Source organism: Harpia harpyja, chromosome 1 (genome assembly GCF_026419915.1).
Source record: "Harpia harpyja isolate bHarHar1 chromosome 1, bHarHar1 primary haplotype, whole genome shotgun sequence".
NCBI classification, from domain to species: domain Eukaryota; kingdom Metazoa; phylum Chordata; class Aves; order Accipitriformes; family Accipitridae; genus Harpia; species Harpia harpyja.
Genome location: NC_068940.1, coordinates 108,755,115 through 108,774,420, shown reverse-complemented (window position 1 = coordinate 108,774,420; position 19,306 = coordinate 108,755,115). Strand labels below are relative to the sequence as shown.

General features: G+C 69.8%; 3 protein-coding genes across 4 annotated transcripts in view; 1 reads left to right on the top strand and 2 right to left on the bottom strand.

The window, feature by feature from the left end:
* Positions 1-802: 802 nt before the first annotated feature.
* LOC128139213 (uncharacterized) overlaps positions 803-19,306 on the top strand; it is a 42,213-nt gene continuing 23,709 nt past the window's right edge. Inside the window, exons 1-17 of the mRNA XM_052781342.1 lie at positions 803-1,058; positions 2,187-2,588; positions 2,686-2,812; positions 3,275-3,388; positions 3,958-4,068; positions 4,176-4,295; positions 4,426-5,160; positions 7,412-7,576; positions 8,346-8,820; positions 9,116-9,289; positions 9,353-9,936; positions 11,226-11,343; positions 11,535-11,820; positions 11,879-12,506; positions 13,086-13,597; positions 16,404-17,718; positions 18,515-18,974. Of these exons, the coding sequence (XP_052637302.1) occupies positions 825-1,058; positions 2,187-2,588; positions 2,686-2,812; positions 3,275-3,388; positions 3,958-4,068; positions 4,176-4,295; positions 4,426-5,160; positions 7,412-7,576; positions 8,346-8,820; positions 9,116-9,289; positions 9,353-9,936; positions 11,226-11,343; positions 11,535-11,820; positions 11,879-12,506; positions 13,086-13,597; positions 16,404-17,718; positions 18,515-18,974 (6,560 nt within the window). The 5' untranslated portion in view covers positions 803-824. The remainder of the gene's footprint in view (positions 1,059-2,186; positions 2,589-2,685; positions 2,813-3,274; positions 3,389-3,957; positions 4,069-4,175; positions 4,296-4,425; positions 5,161-7,411; positions 7,577-8,345; positions 8,821-9,115; positions 9,290-9,352; positions 9,937-11,225; positions 11,344-11,534; positions 11,821-11,878; positions 12,507-13,085; positions 13,598-16,403; positions 17,719-18,514; positions 18,975-19,306) is intronic.
* Positions 7,657-14,143, bottom strand: LOC128151859 (uncharacterized). Of its 2 annotated transcripts, XM_052809599.1 has the most exons (4): positions 13,948-14,143; positions 11,553-12,187; positions 9,947-10,150; positions 7,657-9,369 (listed from the first exon to the last, which is right to left on the bottom strand). In XM_052809599.1, exons 2-4 carry the CDS (start codon positions 12,088-12,090, stop codon positions 8,342-8,344), a joined length of 1,770 nt encoding a protein of 589 aa, XP_052665559.1. In that variant the 5' UTR covers positions 12,091-12,187; positions 13,948-14,143; the 3' UTR covers positions 7,657-8,341. The 2 variants fall into 2 exon arrangements, with proteins under 2 accessions (XP_052665559.1, XP_052665550.1); XM_052809590.1 differs by lacking the exon at positions 13,948-14,143 and having other exon boundaries at positions 11,553-13,425.
* On the bottom strand, positions 15,806-19,095 carry LOC128151799 (tigger transposable element-derived protein 3-like). Its single transcript, XM_052809473.1, has 4 exons — positions 19,000-19,095; positions 18,711-18,817; positions 18,306-18,434; positions 15,806-18,190 (listed from the first exon to the last, which is right to left on the bottom strand). The coding sequence occupies exons 2-4, from the start codon at positions 18,742-18,744 to the stop codon at positions 16,329-16,331; spliced, it is 2,025 nt and encodes a 674-aa protein (XP_052665433.1). The 5' UTR covers positions 18,745-18,817; positions 19,000-19,095; the 3' UTR covers positions 15,806-16,328.

The window sequence follows — 19,306 nt, the reverse complement described above, 5'->3', positions numbered from 1 at the left end:
AGCTGCCGGAGGAGCTTTTCCCGGGAGGTTTCCGTGACAGCAGGACCATAATGCTTTTCCCTGGTCTCCCACCAGCACCAGGCCCTGGTGCTATTAGACCAAAGGGTCCCAGGGTTGAGGTGAGGGCACGGGGGGTCCCCAAACCTGGGGTCCCCCCAAACCGAGTGCATCCCCACGTGTGAGTCCCCTCTCCATCTCTGGCTGGGATGGGAGTCCCAGTGTGGGTGGCTGGGGTGCTCACCCCATGGCCCTGGGCTCACAGACCTCTGGTACCACCGGGTGTTTGCTGGAGGGAGAAGGGGGGTCCCAGCAGCACAGCCGGGGGGGGGGGGGGCAGGGAGAGACACCCCCTTCCCCAGCCCCAACCTGCCACCCGTGGGGCTGAGACCCCGGGGTGCCGGCGGGGATGGGATGCCCGGCTGAGCGGGGCTGAGTGGGGGCTTTGGCTGGGGGGACCCACTGGGCTCGGGGCTGGCGCTGACACTGGAGCCGGGGCCGTTGCTGGTGCCCGGGCTCGGTGCCGGTACCGGTGGTGATGCTGGTGCCGATGTTGATGCCGGTGTCAGCACCAGTGTCGGTCCCCGGGCTCGGCGCTGGTGCCAGTGCCCATACCGGTGCCGACACCGGTGCCGATGCTGATACTGGTACAAATGGTGATGCGGAGCTGATACCGGCACCGGTGCTGATGCCGACACCGGTGCTGGGGCTCGGCACCGGTGCCGGTGCCGGGGCGGCCGGGGCTGCCGGTGCCGGTAGGCGGCAGTGCTCCGCGCTCGGCGCCGCTCCCCCCCGCCCGCCGCCGCCGCGAAGCCCGGAGGAGGCGGATGCAATTCCCCGGCTGCCCCTGGCTCCTCGGCGGGGCGGCGGGGCCCGGCCCGCAGCGCGCAGGCACCGACAGCGGTCCCGGTCCCGGCCCCGGTACCGGCCCCGGCCCCGGCGCGGCGGCGGGCGGTAGCGCGGCCCCGCTCCGCTCCGCGCTCTCCCCGCCGCGGCCCGGCCCCAGCCGCCGGGGCCCGGCCCAGCACCGCGGGGCCATGGCCGAATGGGCTCCCGCCCAGGTAAGCGCGGCCCGGGGGGGGCGGGGGGGGGGGCACCGGCACCGGCACCGGAGGCGGAGACGCCCCGCCCGCCCCGCCGCCGCCCCGGTCCGGCCCGGGCGCCCCGGCCGGGACCCACCCCCCCCCCCCCCACCACCACCACCCCCCAGCCCGGGGAGCCCCGGCGACCCCCTGCGCCCTCCACCCCCGGGCTGCCCGCGGGGGCCCGACCCGGGCTGCCCCCGGTGCCCCCGGGATGTCCCCCCGTGTCCCCCGGGCGGCGGCCGGGCACCGCTGACCCGGGCTGCCCCCGGGATGTCCCCGGGCGGTTTCCGACCCGGGATGTCCCCGTGCTCCCGGGATGCTCCGTGCAGGCTCCAGCCCCGGGATGCCCCGGCCGCCTCCGACCGGGGATGCCCGTGTGTCCCCGGGATGTCCCCAGGCTGCCCCCCCCCCCGGCTGCTCCCTGCCCACCCGGCCCCATCCTCCTCCCGGTGCGGGGGGGGTCCCTGCCTGGGCAGACCCGGAGAAGCCCCCGCAAGGGGTGGGGGTACGGGGTGCCAGGGTGGGGGGGTCGCTGCCCTGCAGGTCTGGCAGCTGCCCGCACAGCAGGGTGACCTGCCTGGTGCTGGCCGGTGTCCCACGGGGACAGTGACCGCCGCTGACCCCACGGCCGCACCGAAATCCCTCCCCAACCCACCGGCTGAGCGGGATGCATCCTGCCCACCGCCTCGTCTGCCCCTCGCCGTCCCCTCAGGCCTGCTGCGTCTATCCGCCCCGTCCCCTCCTGGAACTCGGAGCGGGCCCCAGCAGCTCCTTCCTCGCCTGGGCAGCACCGGCCGCTCCGGGGGCCAAATCCTGCCCGGCCGAGTCGTTAGCAGGGGGTGGGCATGGCGGCGGCTGTCGGGCAGGACCCCAAAGGTGCCCGGGGTGGGGAGAGCCCTTCCCACAGCCCAGGCAGGCAGGGCGAGGGTGGCGGTGGGCATCGCACGCGGGGGTTCCTCGGTGGCGGCGGTGGGCGCCGGCGGCCAAAAACCCCCAAAACGGGAGGGGGGAGCGGTGCCTGCTGCAGGGCCAGGGGCTCCAGGCATGACCCGGGGTGGGGGTGACCGTGGGCGCCCTCCCACCCGCACCCTTCCCACGGCCCAGGTGCAGGAGTGGAACGTGGAGGCCCCCCACCTGATGCCGCTGCAGCCGCCGCTGCTGCCGGAACGGGCGCACGTGCGGGAGGCGCAGCTCCACTCCGCCGAGGCCTCGCTCTGGACCGTGGTGGCCACGGTGCAGGCGATGGAGAGGAAGATCGACCTCCTCGCCACCCGCCTGCTCAGCCTGGAGGGTCGGTCCGGCACGGCCGAGAAGAAGCTTCTGGACTGCGAGAAGACGACCATGGAGTTTGGGAACCAGCTGGAGAGCAAGTGGGCCGTGCTGGGCACCCTCATCCAGGAGTACGGGCTGCTCCAGCGGCGCCTGGAGAATGTGGAGAACCTGCTGAAGAACAGGAATTTCTGGGTGCTGCGGCTGCCCCCCGGCCCCCGGGGCGAGGTCCCCAAGGTAATGGCTCCTGGGGGGGGCTGTGGGCCGGGCGGGGGGACCCTCGGCTCCCCTGGGGAGCGGGCGCCGCTGAGCTGCCGGGGGCTTGTCGCTGCAGGTGCCGGTGACGTTTGTTGACATTGCCGTCTACTTCTCGGCGGAGGAGTGGAAGAATTTGGAGGAGTGGCAGAAAGAGCTGTACAATAACCTGGTGAAGGAGAACTATGAGTCTTTGATCTCCCTGGGTAAACATCCCTTTTCGCCCCTTTCCCGGCACGCTGGGGTGATGGCTGCGTCTCCCCAGAGGGTCCCAGGCGTGGGTGCCCGGGTCGCCCACGAGCGGTCGGTGGTGGCACACGCCGTGGCTCTGGGACCTCCCGTTTCGGAGGGAACCCTCTGCGGCTCGTGCTGTGTGTGTGGGGACCGGATGATGTGCTGTGCCGTGCCGTGCCGGTGCTGCCGCGTGGGGCAGCCAGGTAGTTGGAGCGGGTCTTCGTCCCCCAAAATTGAGGGCCTGAGCATCTACGCTGCACGGGCCTCCCGGCACAGAGGTCCTGCCAAATTTAGGCAGGTTCTCCACCAGGAGAGATGCCAGGGCCTGGCAACCCTGTGCGTCCCCCGCGCGTCCCCCCCACCTCTTGGCGATGGTGAGGGTTGGGCGGGCGCAGCCCCGCCGCCGGTGCCAGCCACGCTGTCTCCCCGTGCAGACGGTGCCCTCTCCAGAAGCGAGGCGCAGCCCCGCAGCGAGCGCGGGGAGGGACCCTGCGTCCCCGAGCAGAGGGAGCTGGAGCAGAGGGAGCTGCCGCCGGACGCCTGCGCGGGTGAGGCACCGGCCGGGAGCCGGGGCAGTGCCGGGTCCCCCCATCCCCGCTGCCTTCCACCTCGTGTTTCCCCCCACCCCGCTGCTCGTCCCAGGGACGTCCCAGCCCCCCAGGGCGCAGTTTTCCAGCCGTGGCCAGACTGCTCGCCACTGTACAGCCGGGGGCCACCGTGAGCGATCCCGGAAAATCCCTCATGACGTGATGTGCCAGGGGTCTTGGGCATCCGTCGCTGGGAGATCCGTGTGTCCCCCCCCACCGCCATGTGGTGTCAGAGCCCATGGGCTGTGTCACCCATCCCCATGGGCTGTCCCATGGTCACCTGTCCCCAAGGGCTGTCCTGCTGTCACACGTCCCCATGGGCTTTCCCAGGGTCACCCATCCCCAAGGGCTGTGCCGTGGTCACCCGTGCCCACAGCTCCCCCGGGGGCGTTTGATGCCCCATAACTGCTGTGGGACGGGGACGTCCTGTGCGGCTGGAGCCCAGGGGTCCCATACCCCGAGGCGCGTTGGCCGTGGGTCACGTTGGGCGGCCGCATCCTGGCGCCGGCCAAGTCTCTCCTTGTGAACAGAGTCGCTGATCTCCACCTCCGACATCCTGTCCCGGATCAAGCAGGAGGTGGCCTTCGTGGGGGAGCAGCAATTCGCGGAGGAGCGAGGGATGCCGGCGGACCCCTGCGCAGGTGAGCTGTGCCGTGCACCCGCCGGCTGCCTGACGCCGGCAGCAGCCGCTGCCTTTTGGAGTGCAGGATGCGGCCCCGCTCGGCTGAGTCCCCATCCTTCCCCGCAGGCGCGGACGCCCTGATCACGGCACACGACTTCTTGTCGTGGATCAAGCAGGAGGAAGAACCCTGCGTCCGCGAGCCCTGGGACCTGCCGGAGAGGGAGATGCTGACGGGTCCCGGTCCTGGTGAGCGATGCTGAGCCCGGCCCCATGGGGCTGGGGCGGGGGGGGAGCACCCACCCAGGCTAGGCTGTGGCTCGGGGACATCCCCGGTGTCGCGGGCAGGCACTGACCAGAGCTTTTCCCTCCCCTGCAGCCGGCGAGGGGCTGCTAGTGAAGACGGAGGAGCGGTGCCCCCACGCCGAGCCCCCCGAAGAGGTGGGCTTGCCGGGCGGCTCCGGGGAGCTGCTCTTCCCCGGCGCAGGCTTCGGGAACCCCGAGGGACAGGCAGCGGTGACGGCGGCAGCGGCGGCGGTGGCTCTGCCGGCGCAGCACAGACTGGGCAAAGCTCCAGGCTCAGAGCCGGGGCCGGGGGCCGAGGCGGCGGGGGTCCCCACCGCGACGCCGGGACCCGCCGAGGAGCGGCCGCATGGCTGCGCCGAGTGCGGGAAGAGCTTCAGCGGGAAGAAGAGCCTGCGGATCCACCAGCGGAGCCACGCGGCCGAGCGCCCCTACCCTTGCGCCGAGTGCGGCAAGAGCTTCAACTGCCACTCGGGGCTGGTGCGGCACCAGATGATCCACCGCGGCGAGCGGCCCTACAAGTGCGCCGAGTGCGGCAAGTGCTACAGCCGCAAGGAGCACCTGCAGAACCACCAGCGGCTGCACACGGGCGAGCGGCCCTTCGCCTGTGCCGCCTGCGGCAAGAGCTTCATCCGCAAGCAGAACCTGCTCAAGCACCAGCGCATCCACACCGGCGAGCGGCCCTACCAGTGCCCGGCCTGCGGCCGCAGCTTCCGCTACAAGGAATCCCTCAAGGATCACCAACGGGTCCACGGGGCTGAAGCGGGACCCCCCCCGCTGCCCACCCCCGGCATCATGCCCCCCGGGGACTAGGGGACACCCCGCCGCGGACTGACACCCCCCCGGGATGGGGGCAGGCGCCGGCCACGCAGCTTCCTACCAAATACAGGCGCCCGGCCGAGGCGGGGGGGCACGGGGGGAGCCCTGGGGGGGGGGCCGTGCTCCCACAGGTCCCCCCACCCGGGGCCGGCCCCCGCCACGGACGGACACTCTTCGGCCCCCCCAATGCTCCCCCCACCAGACAATCTTGCTGCACGGGATGGGGAGCAGCCCCCCCGCCACGTCCCCCTGCCGCCATCCCCCCCCCCCCCGCCCCCCGCCTGCCGCTCTGCTCCCCGGCCCCCGCTGCTTATTTTTACTGCCCCCCCCCCCCGCCCTGCGCCGTCCCGCTCTGTACAGTGCTTGGGGTGTAGTTTTTGTATGGACGATGCGATACAGAATAAAGTCATGCTGGGCTGCAGCGCCTTCGCCCCCAGCCCTGCGGGGTCCCCCGTGTCCCCCGTGTCCCGCAGCCGTGCTCCTGCCCCATCCCTGTGGTCCCGCACGCCGGGAAGGCACCGGCAGTGCCTGCAAGGTCAGGGATGGGCAAGGGGGGGGAAAATCATGGCAGAGCATGGGGCAGCAGAAACGGGTGTGGGGGCTGCCAGTGTTCTGGTGTCACCGGCTGCGGTGGTCTTGTGCTGGCAGGGCTGTGCAGGGACCCCCCAGAGCGTGGAGCGGCTGAACCCACGGGTGAAACCTTGCAGGGAGAGGGAAGGACGGGCAGTGATGCTCCAGGGCACGTGTGTGCACGCACACCAGCCGTGGGTGTGCAAGGGCTGCCAGGAGGCAGCCGTGCTCCCTGGGGCAGTGCGGGTCCTGGGTCTCCCCTGACCCACAGGGACCCCCTCCTTGTCAAATCCTTTCTAGCGTCTCTGATTCCCAACTTTTTGCATTTTTTCCTGCCTTTCCCTGACACTCGTGGGCTGCAGGCTGTGGCCAAGCCCTCCCTGGGGCATGGACCCTGCGCCCGCACACCCCTCTGCAAATCATTTTACTATATCTATCTCATAAAACATAACCGGACAGCAATGCCCCGCTCGCATCGGCCACAGCAGCAGGCAGTGCTCCTGCGTGTCCCACCTTCATTTTAATCAGCTGAACCCCTCCTGCTCCTGCCCACCGTCACCAAACTCATCCCTGGTCCCTCCTACTCTTGATTTGAGTCTATAAATTATTTACACAGAGTTTCTAACCAACAACCGTGGACACCCATGCCCTCTTCCCCAGGCACCCAAGCTGGGTGTCACTGCCGGTGACCCACCAAGTGCCACGGCTCGTGACGCTTTGCCCCGTGGCTGCTGCTCCCACGGCTGGCACCGGCGGTGCTGCCCCACTGCCCCCTCCCCGGGTGGCTGCACCGTCCTGCCTGGGTGGCAAAGGAGCTGCCACCGAGCAGGGACATGGCTGTGGGTCCCCCGCATGCTGTGGTTGGGGGGGGGGGGCAATCAGCCCAGGGTGGGCTTTTTACCTGTGCTGTAGCCCTGATGAGGAGGAGGCAGCGTGTGCAGGGCTGGAGCTCCCTGGGGACCCTGCATGATGCCTGGGGGGGGGGTACCCAGAGCTGTACCCACTGTCACCCCCACCCCAGAGCCACGCAGGCAGCCGAGGCTGCCGGTTCCGAGCCCGGACAGTACAGCCGAAAGCTGCAAGTCCTGTTCCACCCCTAGCCTTGATGCCGGGGTGCTGGGCTCCCCCGAAGGAGCTGGGTGAAGCTCGGTTGCCACCAAGCCCGGGGTCATTTGCCCCACGGCCCTGCCCCGCACAGCCCGTACCGGGCTGCACGGGTCAGGGCCGTGGGGCAAACGACCCCATATCACAGCACAGCAGGCTGCATCATGGGGGGGGGGGGCTGCCTGCATGCTCCCCCTGACCAGCTCAGGGCAGGCCAGCGCGGCGGCAGCGTGCCGGCAGCGTGCCGGCAGCACTGGGGATTTGAGCAGGGAGGAACTACGGGCAGGCGGCGAATTAGCAGCATGACACAGCAGTCGAGCAGCGTTGGCACAAGCGAGGAGGGAGAGGGGTGGCGAAGGAAGGTTGGGGACTTCCCTGAGGCTACGTGGGGAGCCAGGAGGGGAAAGGACCCACGACCGGTGCTATGGGGAGGCAGGGTAGAGGAGCCGGGTCTCCCCAGGGGCAGCAGCGGCTCGCATGGCCGCAGCACCGGGGGATCAGGCAGCTGCCTGCCTGCGGCGTTGACCAGGGAGGAGGATGGAGGGAAGCACATGGCGTCCCCTCCCCAGGCCCTGCAAGGGGCTGCCTTCGCAAGGGCAGGATTAATCCTCAGGAATCCGACGCGGGCGGCTCGCCACCCCTGCCAAGCGCCACGGTGGGCATCACCGCCGGCACCCGGCACAGCTCCTGGCCGAGAAGGGAACGCGACTTCGGCAGGCGGCGCGGGAAGGCTCGTGGGGGGCAGCAGGTCCCGCTCGCCCGCGACCCTCCTCACCGTGCCGCTCTAGCACCGAGTTCACACACAGAGACGGCCTTTCTGTTTTTTGGGGATTTTTTTTTTTTAACAGAAGTTTATGGTTATATGCAAATTAGGTCATTAAATGATTTGCATAAAATGTTCGCACATCAGCGACTAAGTGTTCCTAACTTCCCACCCCCCCCACCCCACCCCCCCGAAGGTAGTAATCCTACTCGACTAGCGCTGTCACACGGCCCCGCTGACACATGCGCACGCACACGCTTCCCCGCCGCGTGTCCCGCTCGCTCACACGTGCCCGGCCGGCCACGCTCGCGGGCCCTGCCCCGGGCTGCCCGCGCAGGCAGAGGCACGGCCGCGGGCGCAGGCAGGCCTCCCGGGCGCTCGCACGCCCTTACACACGCGTGTGTTATCACCACCTCCCTCCCCGGGCGGGCGCGTGTGCCCAGCGCGCGGCAGGCGTGCGCAGCGCCGGCCGCCCACGTCCCCTCGTAGCCTTCCCCGTGCTTGCGGGGGCCCGGGCGTGCCGGCGGGGCAGGCGCCGACCGCGGCGCGCTGGCGCACGCCTCCCGTGACCCAGGCAGCTCCCACGCACACCCACGCACACCGTTCCCCCCATGCGCACACCCCTCTGTCCGTGGCCGGGCACCCACGGCGTGGCCGGAGCCCCGCGCGCGCGCGGGCACCGGGGGGGCCGCAGGCACACACCGTGTCCTTCGCGGGACAGCGTCCCCGCCTGTCCCTAGCTGTTGGTGAGGAAGAGCCGTCTGTGTCTGGAGGCAGAGCCGCGCGGCCGGCCCCGACGCCGGCCCCGGCCCCGGTTCCCGAAGGGGCTTCGGCTGGGCACGGCGGTCTCTCCCCAGCTGGCGCTCCCGGCCTGCGGCTCGGGGAAGCTGGGCTCGGCTTTGGGCTGCTCGAGGAGCGGGCTGGGGTCCGGCCGGGGCTCGGCCGGCGGCGCCTGGCTCTGCCGGGCGCTGGCCCTCTCCTGACGCAGGTAGCGCAGCTCGTCGCGGATGTCCGTCAGGACGCCCAGCAAGCGAAACTGGAGCTCGCGGTCGCGGGCCCTCTCCTCGCGCTGGGTGGCCCGCTCCTCCTGCCACATGGCCAGCTCCTGGTGGTACAGCTGGTCCCACTGCTCCTCCAGGTCCAGCAGGTGATGGATGTTAGTCCTCCAGCTCTCCCGGCGGTCTTCCCGCAGGCGGGAGCAGCCCAGGCCGCGGGGTGGGCCGGGGGCGGCGGGGGCGTCCCCCGGGGGGGAGGCAGAGGAGGGCAGCGACTCCTCGGTCAGGGCGCCGTGCAGCGGGGAGCGGGCCGGGGGTTCTTCCTCCACCGTTGGCTTCTCCCAGGTGGGCCCCATCAGTACCCTGGGCAAAGCGCCCATCTCCGGGCCCGGGCCCCCCGCGTGCTCCTCGGGGTGCGAGGAGTCGAGCCCGCGGCCCAGGGGGGGCAGGTCGGACACCCCCTCGTGGCCCCAGTCCGAGTGAGCGTCCACGGGGTTGAGAGGGTCCTCGGGCAGAGAGGTGACGGAGCCCTGGGAGCTGCACCTGCGGATCAGCATGGCCTGGCGGGACAGTTTCATGTCTTCCTCCGCAGACATGGGGGCCTCGGGCCCAGACTGCATCCCCACGGCCCCGCCGTGGCCCCTCTCCACCTCCCGGCCTTCCCGTTCCTCCTCCTCTGACATGGAGGCGTAGGAGACGAGGGACTCGTTTCGCAGGGACGGGGAAATGGCTGACACGTCTGGAGTCCGCAGCTCCGGTCCCGACTCGGCTGGAAGAGAAGAGAAGCCCTCCGGTGAGCCCCAGCCGCTGCCCCGGCCCCCTGCCCCTCCCCGACACACGGACATCCCCGAGGGACACACCAGACCAACGTGCCCCGTCTGTGCAGCCCTCGACCCTGCCTGCCTCACACGCCCCCCGTCCCCCTGCAGCGAGTTCCCCAGGTCCCCGTGTGACGCAGGGACGGCCACAGCCTTTGCCTTCCCTTGGATTTGCCGCCTTCTCCTGCCACCAACCAACCCTCGGCGGTTACGAAACTGTGCTCCGGGTTCCCCGTTACGTATCCGCAGCCCTTCGGGACTCGCAGACCAGGAGACAATCGCACAGGCTGGGCAGGCAGAGGGAAGCGTCTCCAGTCGGGGTGTCCCTAGCAGTGCCACCCCCAGCGCCATGCTGAAGGCTGCATCCAGCCCCACCGGCAGCGCGATGCCGCGCCAGGACCGGGCTCTTGGTGCAAACCACCACCGCAACCTTTTACCGGCCGCCACGCTCCCAGCGGATCTCCATCCAGACCCCGCGTCCTCCCTCCACAGCCTAAAGCCCCGCAGCAGCCTGTCCCGTAGCCTTACCCGAACTGCTCTGTCCTTCCCCTCGGCTGTACTCGCAGATGACGGAGGGGTCGGGGCTCTGCACCGCCAGCCGGGGCACAGCGGAGCCCTCCACGTCCGGCAGGGATGAGGGCTGCCCGTTGGTGTCGATGTAGATGCTGGGGTGGCTGACACCGGGCTGCAGGTGCATGAAGGACTGCTTGGTTGCTCCGGGGAAGAACAGATCTGTGGGACAGAGAGAATCCAGCCTCAGCCGCTGCGATGACGGCACCGGCAGTTCACGTGCCCCCGCGGAAGGGCGGATGGGGCTCCCCAGGAGAAGGGTCCCATGGGAATCTGCAGGGGAGCGACGCTGCGCGGGGGACACGGTCGCACCGAGGCACAGATGCTCCTCCTGCAAGGCCGGCCTGCCCGATCGCTCACCCTCACATCATCCAGGACCATCCTGAACTCACCCAACCCCAAGGGGATTGGCATCCCCTAAATGTCCCGCAGGACTTCTTCCTTCAGCCCAGAGCTCTTCTGCTCTGCAGCGAGATAGGCGTCTGATTCAGAGACAGCCCGAGCCTGAACCGAGTGAAACGAGACCCACGCCACCCACCCGTCCCCAGTGAAACATGGCGGGCCAAACTGAAATCAAAGAGCAGAGGAAGGAGCAGGAACAACTAACCTGGTGCCCTCTGGGGACAAAAAGAAGCTGGACACATCCCCTTTGTGGAAATGAAAGGGCAGGAGGGTATTTGCCTCCTGACCAGTAATGAAGCCCAGCTGGGGTGTACCCGTGGGCCCAGCGCAGCGCTACTGCAAGACCGATGTCGGGTCTTTCACCAACATTTTGCCCCCAACCCCCGAGCATCTCTCAGGCGTTTGAGCTAAACAGGCATTACCCAAGAGCAGGACCAGCAAGAGGGCTCTGCATTCTGTGGTAGGCTGAGACACAGGTTTGCTGTGCAGGTGACAGAGGGGTCAAAAGCACAGCCCCATCGAGAAGGCACAGCCCACCCAGGGACCCACCGGCTCCCCCCCGCCACGCATGGCACCCGGGTGCGATGCGCTGCGAGAGGACGGTGTGACTTTGCACTGAAGCAGCTGCTCCCGCTCCCTCTGACCTCAGCTAACCACGGGGGATGCTGACCCTGAAAGGAACCGGGGAAATAAAATCGCATCCCGTCTTTCACCAGCTGCCTTTAGACAGTATCCAGCACGGCCAGGCACTGTATCAAATTAAAGGAAGGAAAAAACCAAAAAAAACAAAAAAGACCCGCTCCCACAAAGTTTGAGGTGTTCTTGTTGATCCCAGGTTATTTCCACAGTGGATTTTTAATTCCAGCGCACACAGTTTCCAGGCCTGCTGGTTTGCTGCTCGGATACGACAGGACCGCGGCCCTGCCGGATGCTGTAATCCCAACACAAACCGCGTACGAGAGCAAAACCCAAAAGTCTCCTTCCACAATTGACGCCGTGCCGGCTAGCACAGAACACAAACGCTCGGCCGACCCCGGAGCTCAGGGGGACCGTGCCTGGTGACGTTACCAGGCCGGACGTCAGTCGGAGAGTGCAGGTGGGGACGCAGCGCAGGACTCTGCTACTCCAACTCTCCTCTCCCCAGAGAACCACCACGACTGACCTGGGTCCAAGATGATTTCGGGCTCCGAGTCGTGGCTGGCCTGCAAGAAGGTGGAAGCCACCATCTTCTCCAGGGGCGTGAGGCGCGGCTTGTGGAGCGGCCCGCCGGCGCGGTTCATGGGCAGGTGCTTCTTGGAGGTGATCTTTTTCTTGACGTCCAGCCGCAGGTCGCGCCACTTGTGCTTGAGGTCGTCGATGGAGCGTTCGGTGTAGCCCAGGAAGTTGACGCGGCTTTGGATTTGGGTCCAGAGCTGCTTCCGCCGCACGGGGTGAGCCCGCAGGGCTTCAGACCCATACAGGGCGCTGAAATGCCGGACCACATTCCAGACCAGCGTCTCAGTCTCGTCATTGGAGAAGTTGGCCTTCCTCTTCCGGCCAGACGCTGGCATCGCCTGCGAGGCTGCGGCAGAGGTGGAAGGGGCACAATTGAACCTCGGTCCCCACTCCTCTCTGTCAGCTCCTGGGGGGAACATGGGGCTGCGGGAGCCCGAGGGAGCCGCGGAGGAGGGAGCCGAAGCAAGAGCCCCCGAGGCATCCATGGCAGGGGAGGCTTGGGCCGGGGAGGATCTAAAGAGCCGCTTCGGCACACCACGCGGCAGGGGGGCACCTCATCCCCTCGCCCCGGCTCGAGAGCACCTGGGAGGGGAGAAAAGGAAAGGGCAGCGGTGGGTCGCGGCAGTGCGGGGTGACGGCGAGGGCCCCCGGCCTTCTCCAACCAGAGGCACCCGGGGGCCCCCAGCCAGCTACCACGGGGGCCGCGGAGAGGGTCGTGGTCACGGTGCACGCATTGGGACCGTGACAGAGGCCGCGGTGAGGGCCACGGCACGCACCTCGGGGCCACGGCGAGCGCCTCAGCCACGGCACGCGCTTCGGGGCTGTGGCGGGTGCCTCAGGGCCACACGGAGGGTGCTGAGGAGCACCTCGGGCAGCGATGGGGAGCGCCTCTGGTTGCACGGTGAGTGCCTCCAGGACGTGGCCTCGGCAAGCACCCCAGGGCCACGGCAGGAGCCCCAGCAACAACTTCAGGGCCACGGCCATCGCCTCTGGGCTACGGTGAGCACCACGGCGAGGGTCTTGCCACGGTCAGCACCTCAGGTCCACAGCAAGGACTTCGGTGACGGCAAGCAGCTCGGCACCATGGCAAGGTCTACAGCCGTGGTGAAAGCACCAGGGCCGCAACACAAGGCCTCAGGTGCACGGTGAAGGCCTCGGCCATGCTGAGCACTTCGGGTTCCCAGCAAGGGCTTCAGGGCCATGGCACAGACCTTGGCCATAGGACAGGTCTAGGGGCCGTGGCAAAGGCCTTGGCCATGGTGAGCATCTCAAGGCCATGGTGAAGACCTTGGCCAAGATGCAGGCCTTGGCAAGGGTCTTGGCCGTGGTGAGAACCTCAAGACCCCGGTGAGTAACTCAGGTTCCTGGTGAGGACCTTGGGGTCATGGTGAAGACCTTGCCCGTGGCAAGCGCCTCAAGGCCGTGGCAAAGACATTACGGAAGGCCTTGGCCACGGTGAACACCTCAAGCTCCCATTGAGGGCCTCGGGGCCACGGCAAAGCCCACGGCCACGGCAAGCGCTTCAGGACCATGGCGAAGACCTTAGCAAAGGCCTTGGCCACGGCGAACACCTCAAGTTCCCACCGAGGCTCTTGGCGCCGTGGCGAAGACCACGGCCATGGCGAGCGCTTCGAGGCCGCGGCGAACAACTCAAGCTCTCACGAGGGCCGTGGGGCCGCCGCAAAGACCAAGGCCGCGGCGAGCGCTTCACGGCAACCCCTTGGCGAAGGCCTTGGCCACGGCGAACGCCTCGAGCTCCCGCTGAGCGCTTCCAAGAGCCTGGCAAAGACCGCGGCCAACGGCGCAGGTCTCGGGCCGGCGGCAAACCCCCCCCCCCCCGGCCACGTCGAGCACTCCATCAAGGTTCTCGACCCACGGCCGTGTCCCAGCTACCTTGACCCCACCGAACCCCTCAGCCCCCCCCCTCTCCTTGTCCCCCAGCACCATGGGCAAAGCCCTCAGCATCTCCGTGCCCCACCGACACCCCTCAAGGTCTTGGCACCCCCCCCCCCCCCAAAATCACCCCCACCACCCCCACCCCATTCAGAGGCGGGGGTACCCCGGGGCAGGGGGGAAGAGGGGGCGGGCGGGGGGGGGGGGGGCAACCGGTTACCGGCTGCACCCTCGGGGCAGGGCCGGGGCCTTCGGCGGGCGGCTTTTGTTCGCGCTTCCGCCGGGCACCGGGGACAAAGGGGACGGGGCCGGTGCCTGCCCCCGGGCCCCCCCCCCCCCTCCGGGGGGGGGGGGCCCGGGGGCAGGCACCGGCCCCGTCCGCAGGCCTTTCCTTCCCGCCCCCCCCCCCCCTCCGCCAACACCCCCCGGGGCAGGGCGGCGGCGCCTACCTGTGCCGGGACGGGCGTGCGAAGGGGGGAAAGGGGAGGGGGGGGGGAAGAGGGGGAGAACGGCGACGGAGGGGCCGGGCTCGGAGAAGAAGGGGGGAGGGGGAAAGGGGGGGAAGGGGGGGGGGTGGGAAAAGGAAAAAGGAAACTCAGCTCCGGCGGCAGCGGCGGGTAATGGCTCCCGCCTCGGCGGAACTCGCCTTCATTTCCTCCGCCTACCGAGCGGCGCGGCGCGGCGCGGCGCGGCGAGCGGCGCGGGGGCCCTGCGCGGGCCCCGCCCTTGGGCGCCCCCTGGCGGAGCCGCCGCGGGAGCAACGGCGAGAAGAGACGCGCCGGGGGAGTTTCCGCGGGGGGGGGGGGAGTTTGCGCATCCCCGGTGGGCGCTTCGCGGTGCTGCGTGCCCCATTGCTTCGTAGCCCGATGCCCCCACGCTGCCTCCGCACCCCCGGGGGGAGCCCCGTGCACCCCCATGGTTGTGCAGCCCCCCCCCCACGCAGCCTGTGCCTGTACCGGGTTGCTGGTTGAACCTCCGTGATTGCACACGCCAGCGGGCGCTTGCCATCCGCTGCCCCTGCACCCCCGGGGGGGGGGGGCTGTTGTACTCCCGTGCACCCCGGTGCCCCCCCCCCCCCCCCATGCACGCCAAGGTTGCACCCTGCCCTGTGCAACCCGGGGAGCACCCCTTGCATCTCCTGCCCGGTTCACTCTGGCAGGTATCCGGGTCCCCCCCGCATCCCTGGGGGTCCCTGGCAGCCCGTGGCCCCAGATGGACACGTCCCGGTGCACCCTGCCCGTGCAGCCCTAAGGTACGCAGTGCCTCACGCACCTCCGTGGGTGCCCCTCGCACCCTCTGCCCCGTGCCCCCCGTGCCCTCCACCCCATGCATCCCCACAGGCAACCCCTGGGCAAACTTACCGAGCACCCCAACAGGTCCCCGGGTGCACCCTGTCCCATGCGATGGGTGCCCCTTGCACCCCCGGCCCCCTTCACCCCAACAGATACCTGGGTGCCCCTCGCACACACCGCTCGCTGCGTCCCAGTGGGTACCCTGTCCCGAGCAGCCTGATGGGCCCCCCACCCCGGACACCCCGATGATCACCTCTTGTGTGTCCGGCCCAGGTGTGTCCCAACAGGCACCTCCCACCCAAACCCCCTGTGCCCCCCCCCAGGCACTGCCACTCACCCTTCCCCTGGGTCCTGGCTGGGGTCCCCTCCCTGGGGGTGGCTATGAGGGCTGGGTGCAGAGCACCCCTGGGTGCCATGGTGCTGTGGGGACGTGCCTGTCGCCGCTGCGGGCCACAGCCCACCCTGGTGGCCTTCAGCTGCCTCTGGTTCTCTGTGTACATGTGGGGTGTCATCCCCGTGCCCCGTCCCACCTCGGGGACCCCGGTGCAGCAGCGGTCACTGTGCCGGGGACGGGGTGCACAGTGGGCGCCCATTAGGGTGCACAGTCCAGTGTACATGGGGGGAGCTGTGCAGGGGACCCCCAGGGTGCACACGGGTGCCATCCGCACCGCGTGGGACACCGGGGCTGGCACAGCCGGCGTGCAGCCCAGGGCTCTTAATTAACAGCCACAACAGGGTCATCAGCCAGGTCCCTGCTGCCCGTGGGTGCTGTCCGTGGCCCTGGCACCCGTGTGGGAACGGCGTGCGTTGGGGTGCTGCAGGGGCCCAGGAGCGGCCACGGTGTCACCGGGCCAGGGGGTCTGCGTCCCCAGGCCAGGGCGAGGAAGGGGAGGGGGGGGAGGTTTGGGGTGGCCCCGCTGCTCCCAGCAGCCCCAGGAGAGCGCAGGGGCTCTGCCAGGCTCACGGCGGGCTTGGATGTGACGTTAAAATATTACAACCACCAGCAATGCTGCACTTTGCTGAATTCTTCCTTTTTAATGCCTGTTACAAACCCCTGGTGTCACCACGTGGCGACAGCAACCAGTGGCACCCGGTTCCCCCAAACCCCTGTGGGAAGGAGCCACTGCCCCCGGCATGGGGACACCCCAGCACCACCCCACATCCCCCACCCCCCCAGCAAACACAACTACCACACTCAGGGCAAATCCTCTCCAGGGGCAGCTCCACGGCTGCAGAAGCCACCCCCTGGGAGAAGGTTTCGGCAGCAGGTTCACGTCCCCGGTGCTGCAACCGCCGGCCCCCGGCACTGCCCCGATAGGTGACATCCAGAGTGCGGTGGCTCCGCAGCCCCCGTGCATGGTGCTCCCTGCCAGACATCCCTTTTGCCCGAGCCACGTGAACCCACAGCAAACCCCACAGCACAACTCAGCTGGTGCTGCCGCAGGAGATGATGGCCAGGCCAGTCCGGTGACGGCCCCGATGAGCGCCGGTCCCCATCATGGGCACGAGTGGGTCCAGGCACGTGCTGGCCACTCCGCTCACTGCTTGGGAGGGGTGTCCCTGATGAGGGCTCGCCCGGTGCCGGCTGACACCATGTGCACTGCATCCTCCAGCTCGTAGAAGGCCTGGAAGAGGTCCGGCGAGGTGGCCCTGCACTCCAGGTACCGCCGCAGCGTGGCCAGGCTCCCCCAGACCTCTCGCTCCGAGGGGCAGGGCTGCACCGCCGCCAGCTCTCCCCCGTCCTTGCCCTCCGCCGTCCCCTTGTCCCCATCCGCCTCCGCCAACTCCCCGTCGCGCTCCAGCTCCTCGTCCGTCATCGTGCGGCGCTCCAGCTGCTCCTGGCTGAGCGGGCCGGGCGCCGGGGCCGGGGCCGGGGCCTCGGTGCCAGCATCGGGGCTGAAGCCGGTGGCACGGAAGCAGCTAGCGATGAGCCCCGGGTGCACGTCGCCCCAGGCTTGCGCCAGCATGTGCAGGGCATCCAGGAGGGTCGGCTGCCCCGTGCCACGCTCCGCCAGCAGCCACCTCAGCAACCGGCGCCGGTAGTGGCCCTTGAGGTCGCTGGTGATGCCGCGGTCCAGGGGCTGGGCCAGGGCGGCAGCCGGCGGGACGAAGACCATCCTGACGTTGGAAAGCTGGAGGTAGGGGTGCGCCTCGTGCTTGGTGAGGAGGAGGAGGATGCTCTTCCCCTGCCGCCACATCCCCTCGTTGAACTCCCGCAGCCACTCGGCAAAGAGGGGGGCGGTCATGCCAGCCAGGCTGCCGGCGCGGTAGCTCCAGGGCATCTGCCCCAGGTTGACGCCCCGCAGGCAGGGGGGCCGGGGGATCTCCCCCACCACCCGCAGCGGGGCCTTCTCCGAGCCGTCCGCGTTGGTGCAGAGCAGGACCGTCAGCCGGTCGCCGGCGCTCTCGCCCTTGCCGGGGGAGCTGGCTGGGAGGAGGACCCCCATCTCCCCGCAGGCGTAGATCTCGGAGAGCGCATAGCTGCGGAGGAGGCTGGGCAGCACCGCGCCGGCCCAGTGGTCGGCCGTGGGCTGCTCCGCATCCCCTTTCTCCACCGGCGGCTTCTTGAAGGCGAGGTTGTGGCGTGCCTCGAAACGAGCCAGCCAGCCGCCGCTGGGCTCTGGGTCAGGGCGGCCCAGCGCCTCGGCGAGGTGTTTGGCCTTGAGCTGGAGGAGCGGGCTGCTGACGGGCAGGTCGGTGGCACGGGCACCCTCCACCCAGCGCAGCAGGGCAGCCTCAAGGGCCACGTCCTTCCCCTCCCGCTTGCGTTTGCGTTCGGGGTCGCCATTGCGGTGCCACTCGCTCAGGATCCGCTCCTTGTTCTTGATGATGCGGCAGATCTGGGGCTGCGACACCCCGAAGCGCTTGGCCAGCTCGCTCTGAGACACCTTGGGGCCCTCCAGCATCTCCAGCACCCGCACCTTCTCCGTCAGCGACAGCTCCTTCCGCTCCTTCCGGGGTGTTGCCGTTCCCCCCTCCGCCGTCCCCGGGGAGCGGCCGGTGCAGGGGGCTGGGCGGCAGGGGCTGCCCGCAGCCCCCAGCCCCGCGGGCTCGGCAAAGCCTCTCCCACAGCGGTTGCAGGTGTAGGCGCGCTCCCCGCCGTGCGCCAGCCGGTGCCGCACCAGGTCCGGCTTTTGCCCGAAGCCTCGGCCACACTTGGGGCACTCGAGCGGCGGCTCCCCCGGCTGGCAGCGGTGGCTCTCAAAGGCAGGAGGTAGGACGATGAACCCCCTGTTACCGGCACCAGGATTCGGCTCTGGCTCGAGGACGCCGCAGTAGCTGCAGCCCTGTTCCCGCAGCGGGATGGGGAAGTCGCTGGGGCCGGCACAGCGGGATGGCGGGGAGCCGGGCGGCGGGGATACCCCCTCCTCGTCCTTCATCTCCTTCCCCAGCCAGTCCCCTGCGGAGATAGGAACATGCTGGGGAGAGAACCCCCTTACTAGGAATCCCACGGGAAAAAACCCTCCGGTTCGGCAGGATTCGGCCCATCACCCGGTCCCCCGTGTCCCCCTCACCCTGGGAGGGTCCGGCGGGCACCGTGCGCGGCCGGTGGCTCCGGTGCTCCCCGTAGCACCCCGCCGCCGCCTCCTCCTCCTCCCCTCGCTCCACCTCGGCCAGGATGTCGGGTTTGGTGACGGCGTAACCTGTCACGGAGACAAGAAGGACAACCGGCGATGCCGCCGGTGATGCCACCGCACAGCACCGCCGTGGCGGGTCACAACAGGCCTGCCTTGGCGTTCCCCCGCCGTGACGGGGACAGACGGCCGGCGTGGTCCCGCGGTGGCCCCGGGCCCCGCGGCCGCCTGCTCCCGCCACCCACCCGGGCCGACGTCGACGCCGACGTGCCGCCGGCCTCGCTCGCGGCCAGGCCGTGACCGGCAGCGCCAGGGCTGGTGCCGGGCAGGACCGGCGTGCCTCACCCAGGGTGACGGGGTGCTCGCGGTCCTCCTTCATGGCACCGGCACCCTCCCGGTCCTCGGGGAGACGCGGCGGCTGCTCCCGGTGCTGCTCACCGGCGAGGCCTCACCTGCGGGAGGGACGGGCGGTGTTCGAACCATGCGCCGCACCGGGATGACGGCGCACGGCCCGGCGGAGACCCCGCGGAGCGGGCAGGGAGAACCGGCCGTCGGCGGGGCCGGTGGGGCCGCCAGTGGAAGGAAGGTGGCCGGGGCCGCTGAAACCCGGTGGGCCGCGGTACCGGTGCCGTACCTGGGCCGGGCCCTGTCCCCCTCCCGTCCGGTCGGGCCCGGTGCAACCGCGACCCCGGCCGCGGCCCCGACCCCGCCACCGCCCCGCGCGGCCCCGCTCACCGGCGGGAGCGCGCGTACCGGCCCTGCCCTCCCCGCCCCGCCCCCCCGCTCCGTTCTACCCAGCGATTGGCCTACCGCTAGCGGGCGCCGCCCGGATTGGCCCCGCCACCGCCCAATCAGCGCGGGGGCCGGAGCCGCGGCCGGTGAATGCTGCGGCGCCGTTCTTTCCCTTTCCTCCTGGTGCTGCGCGGTCCGCCCGCCGCTAG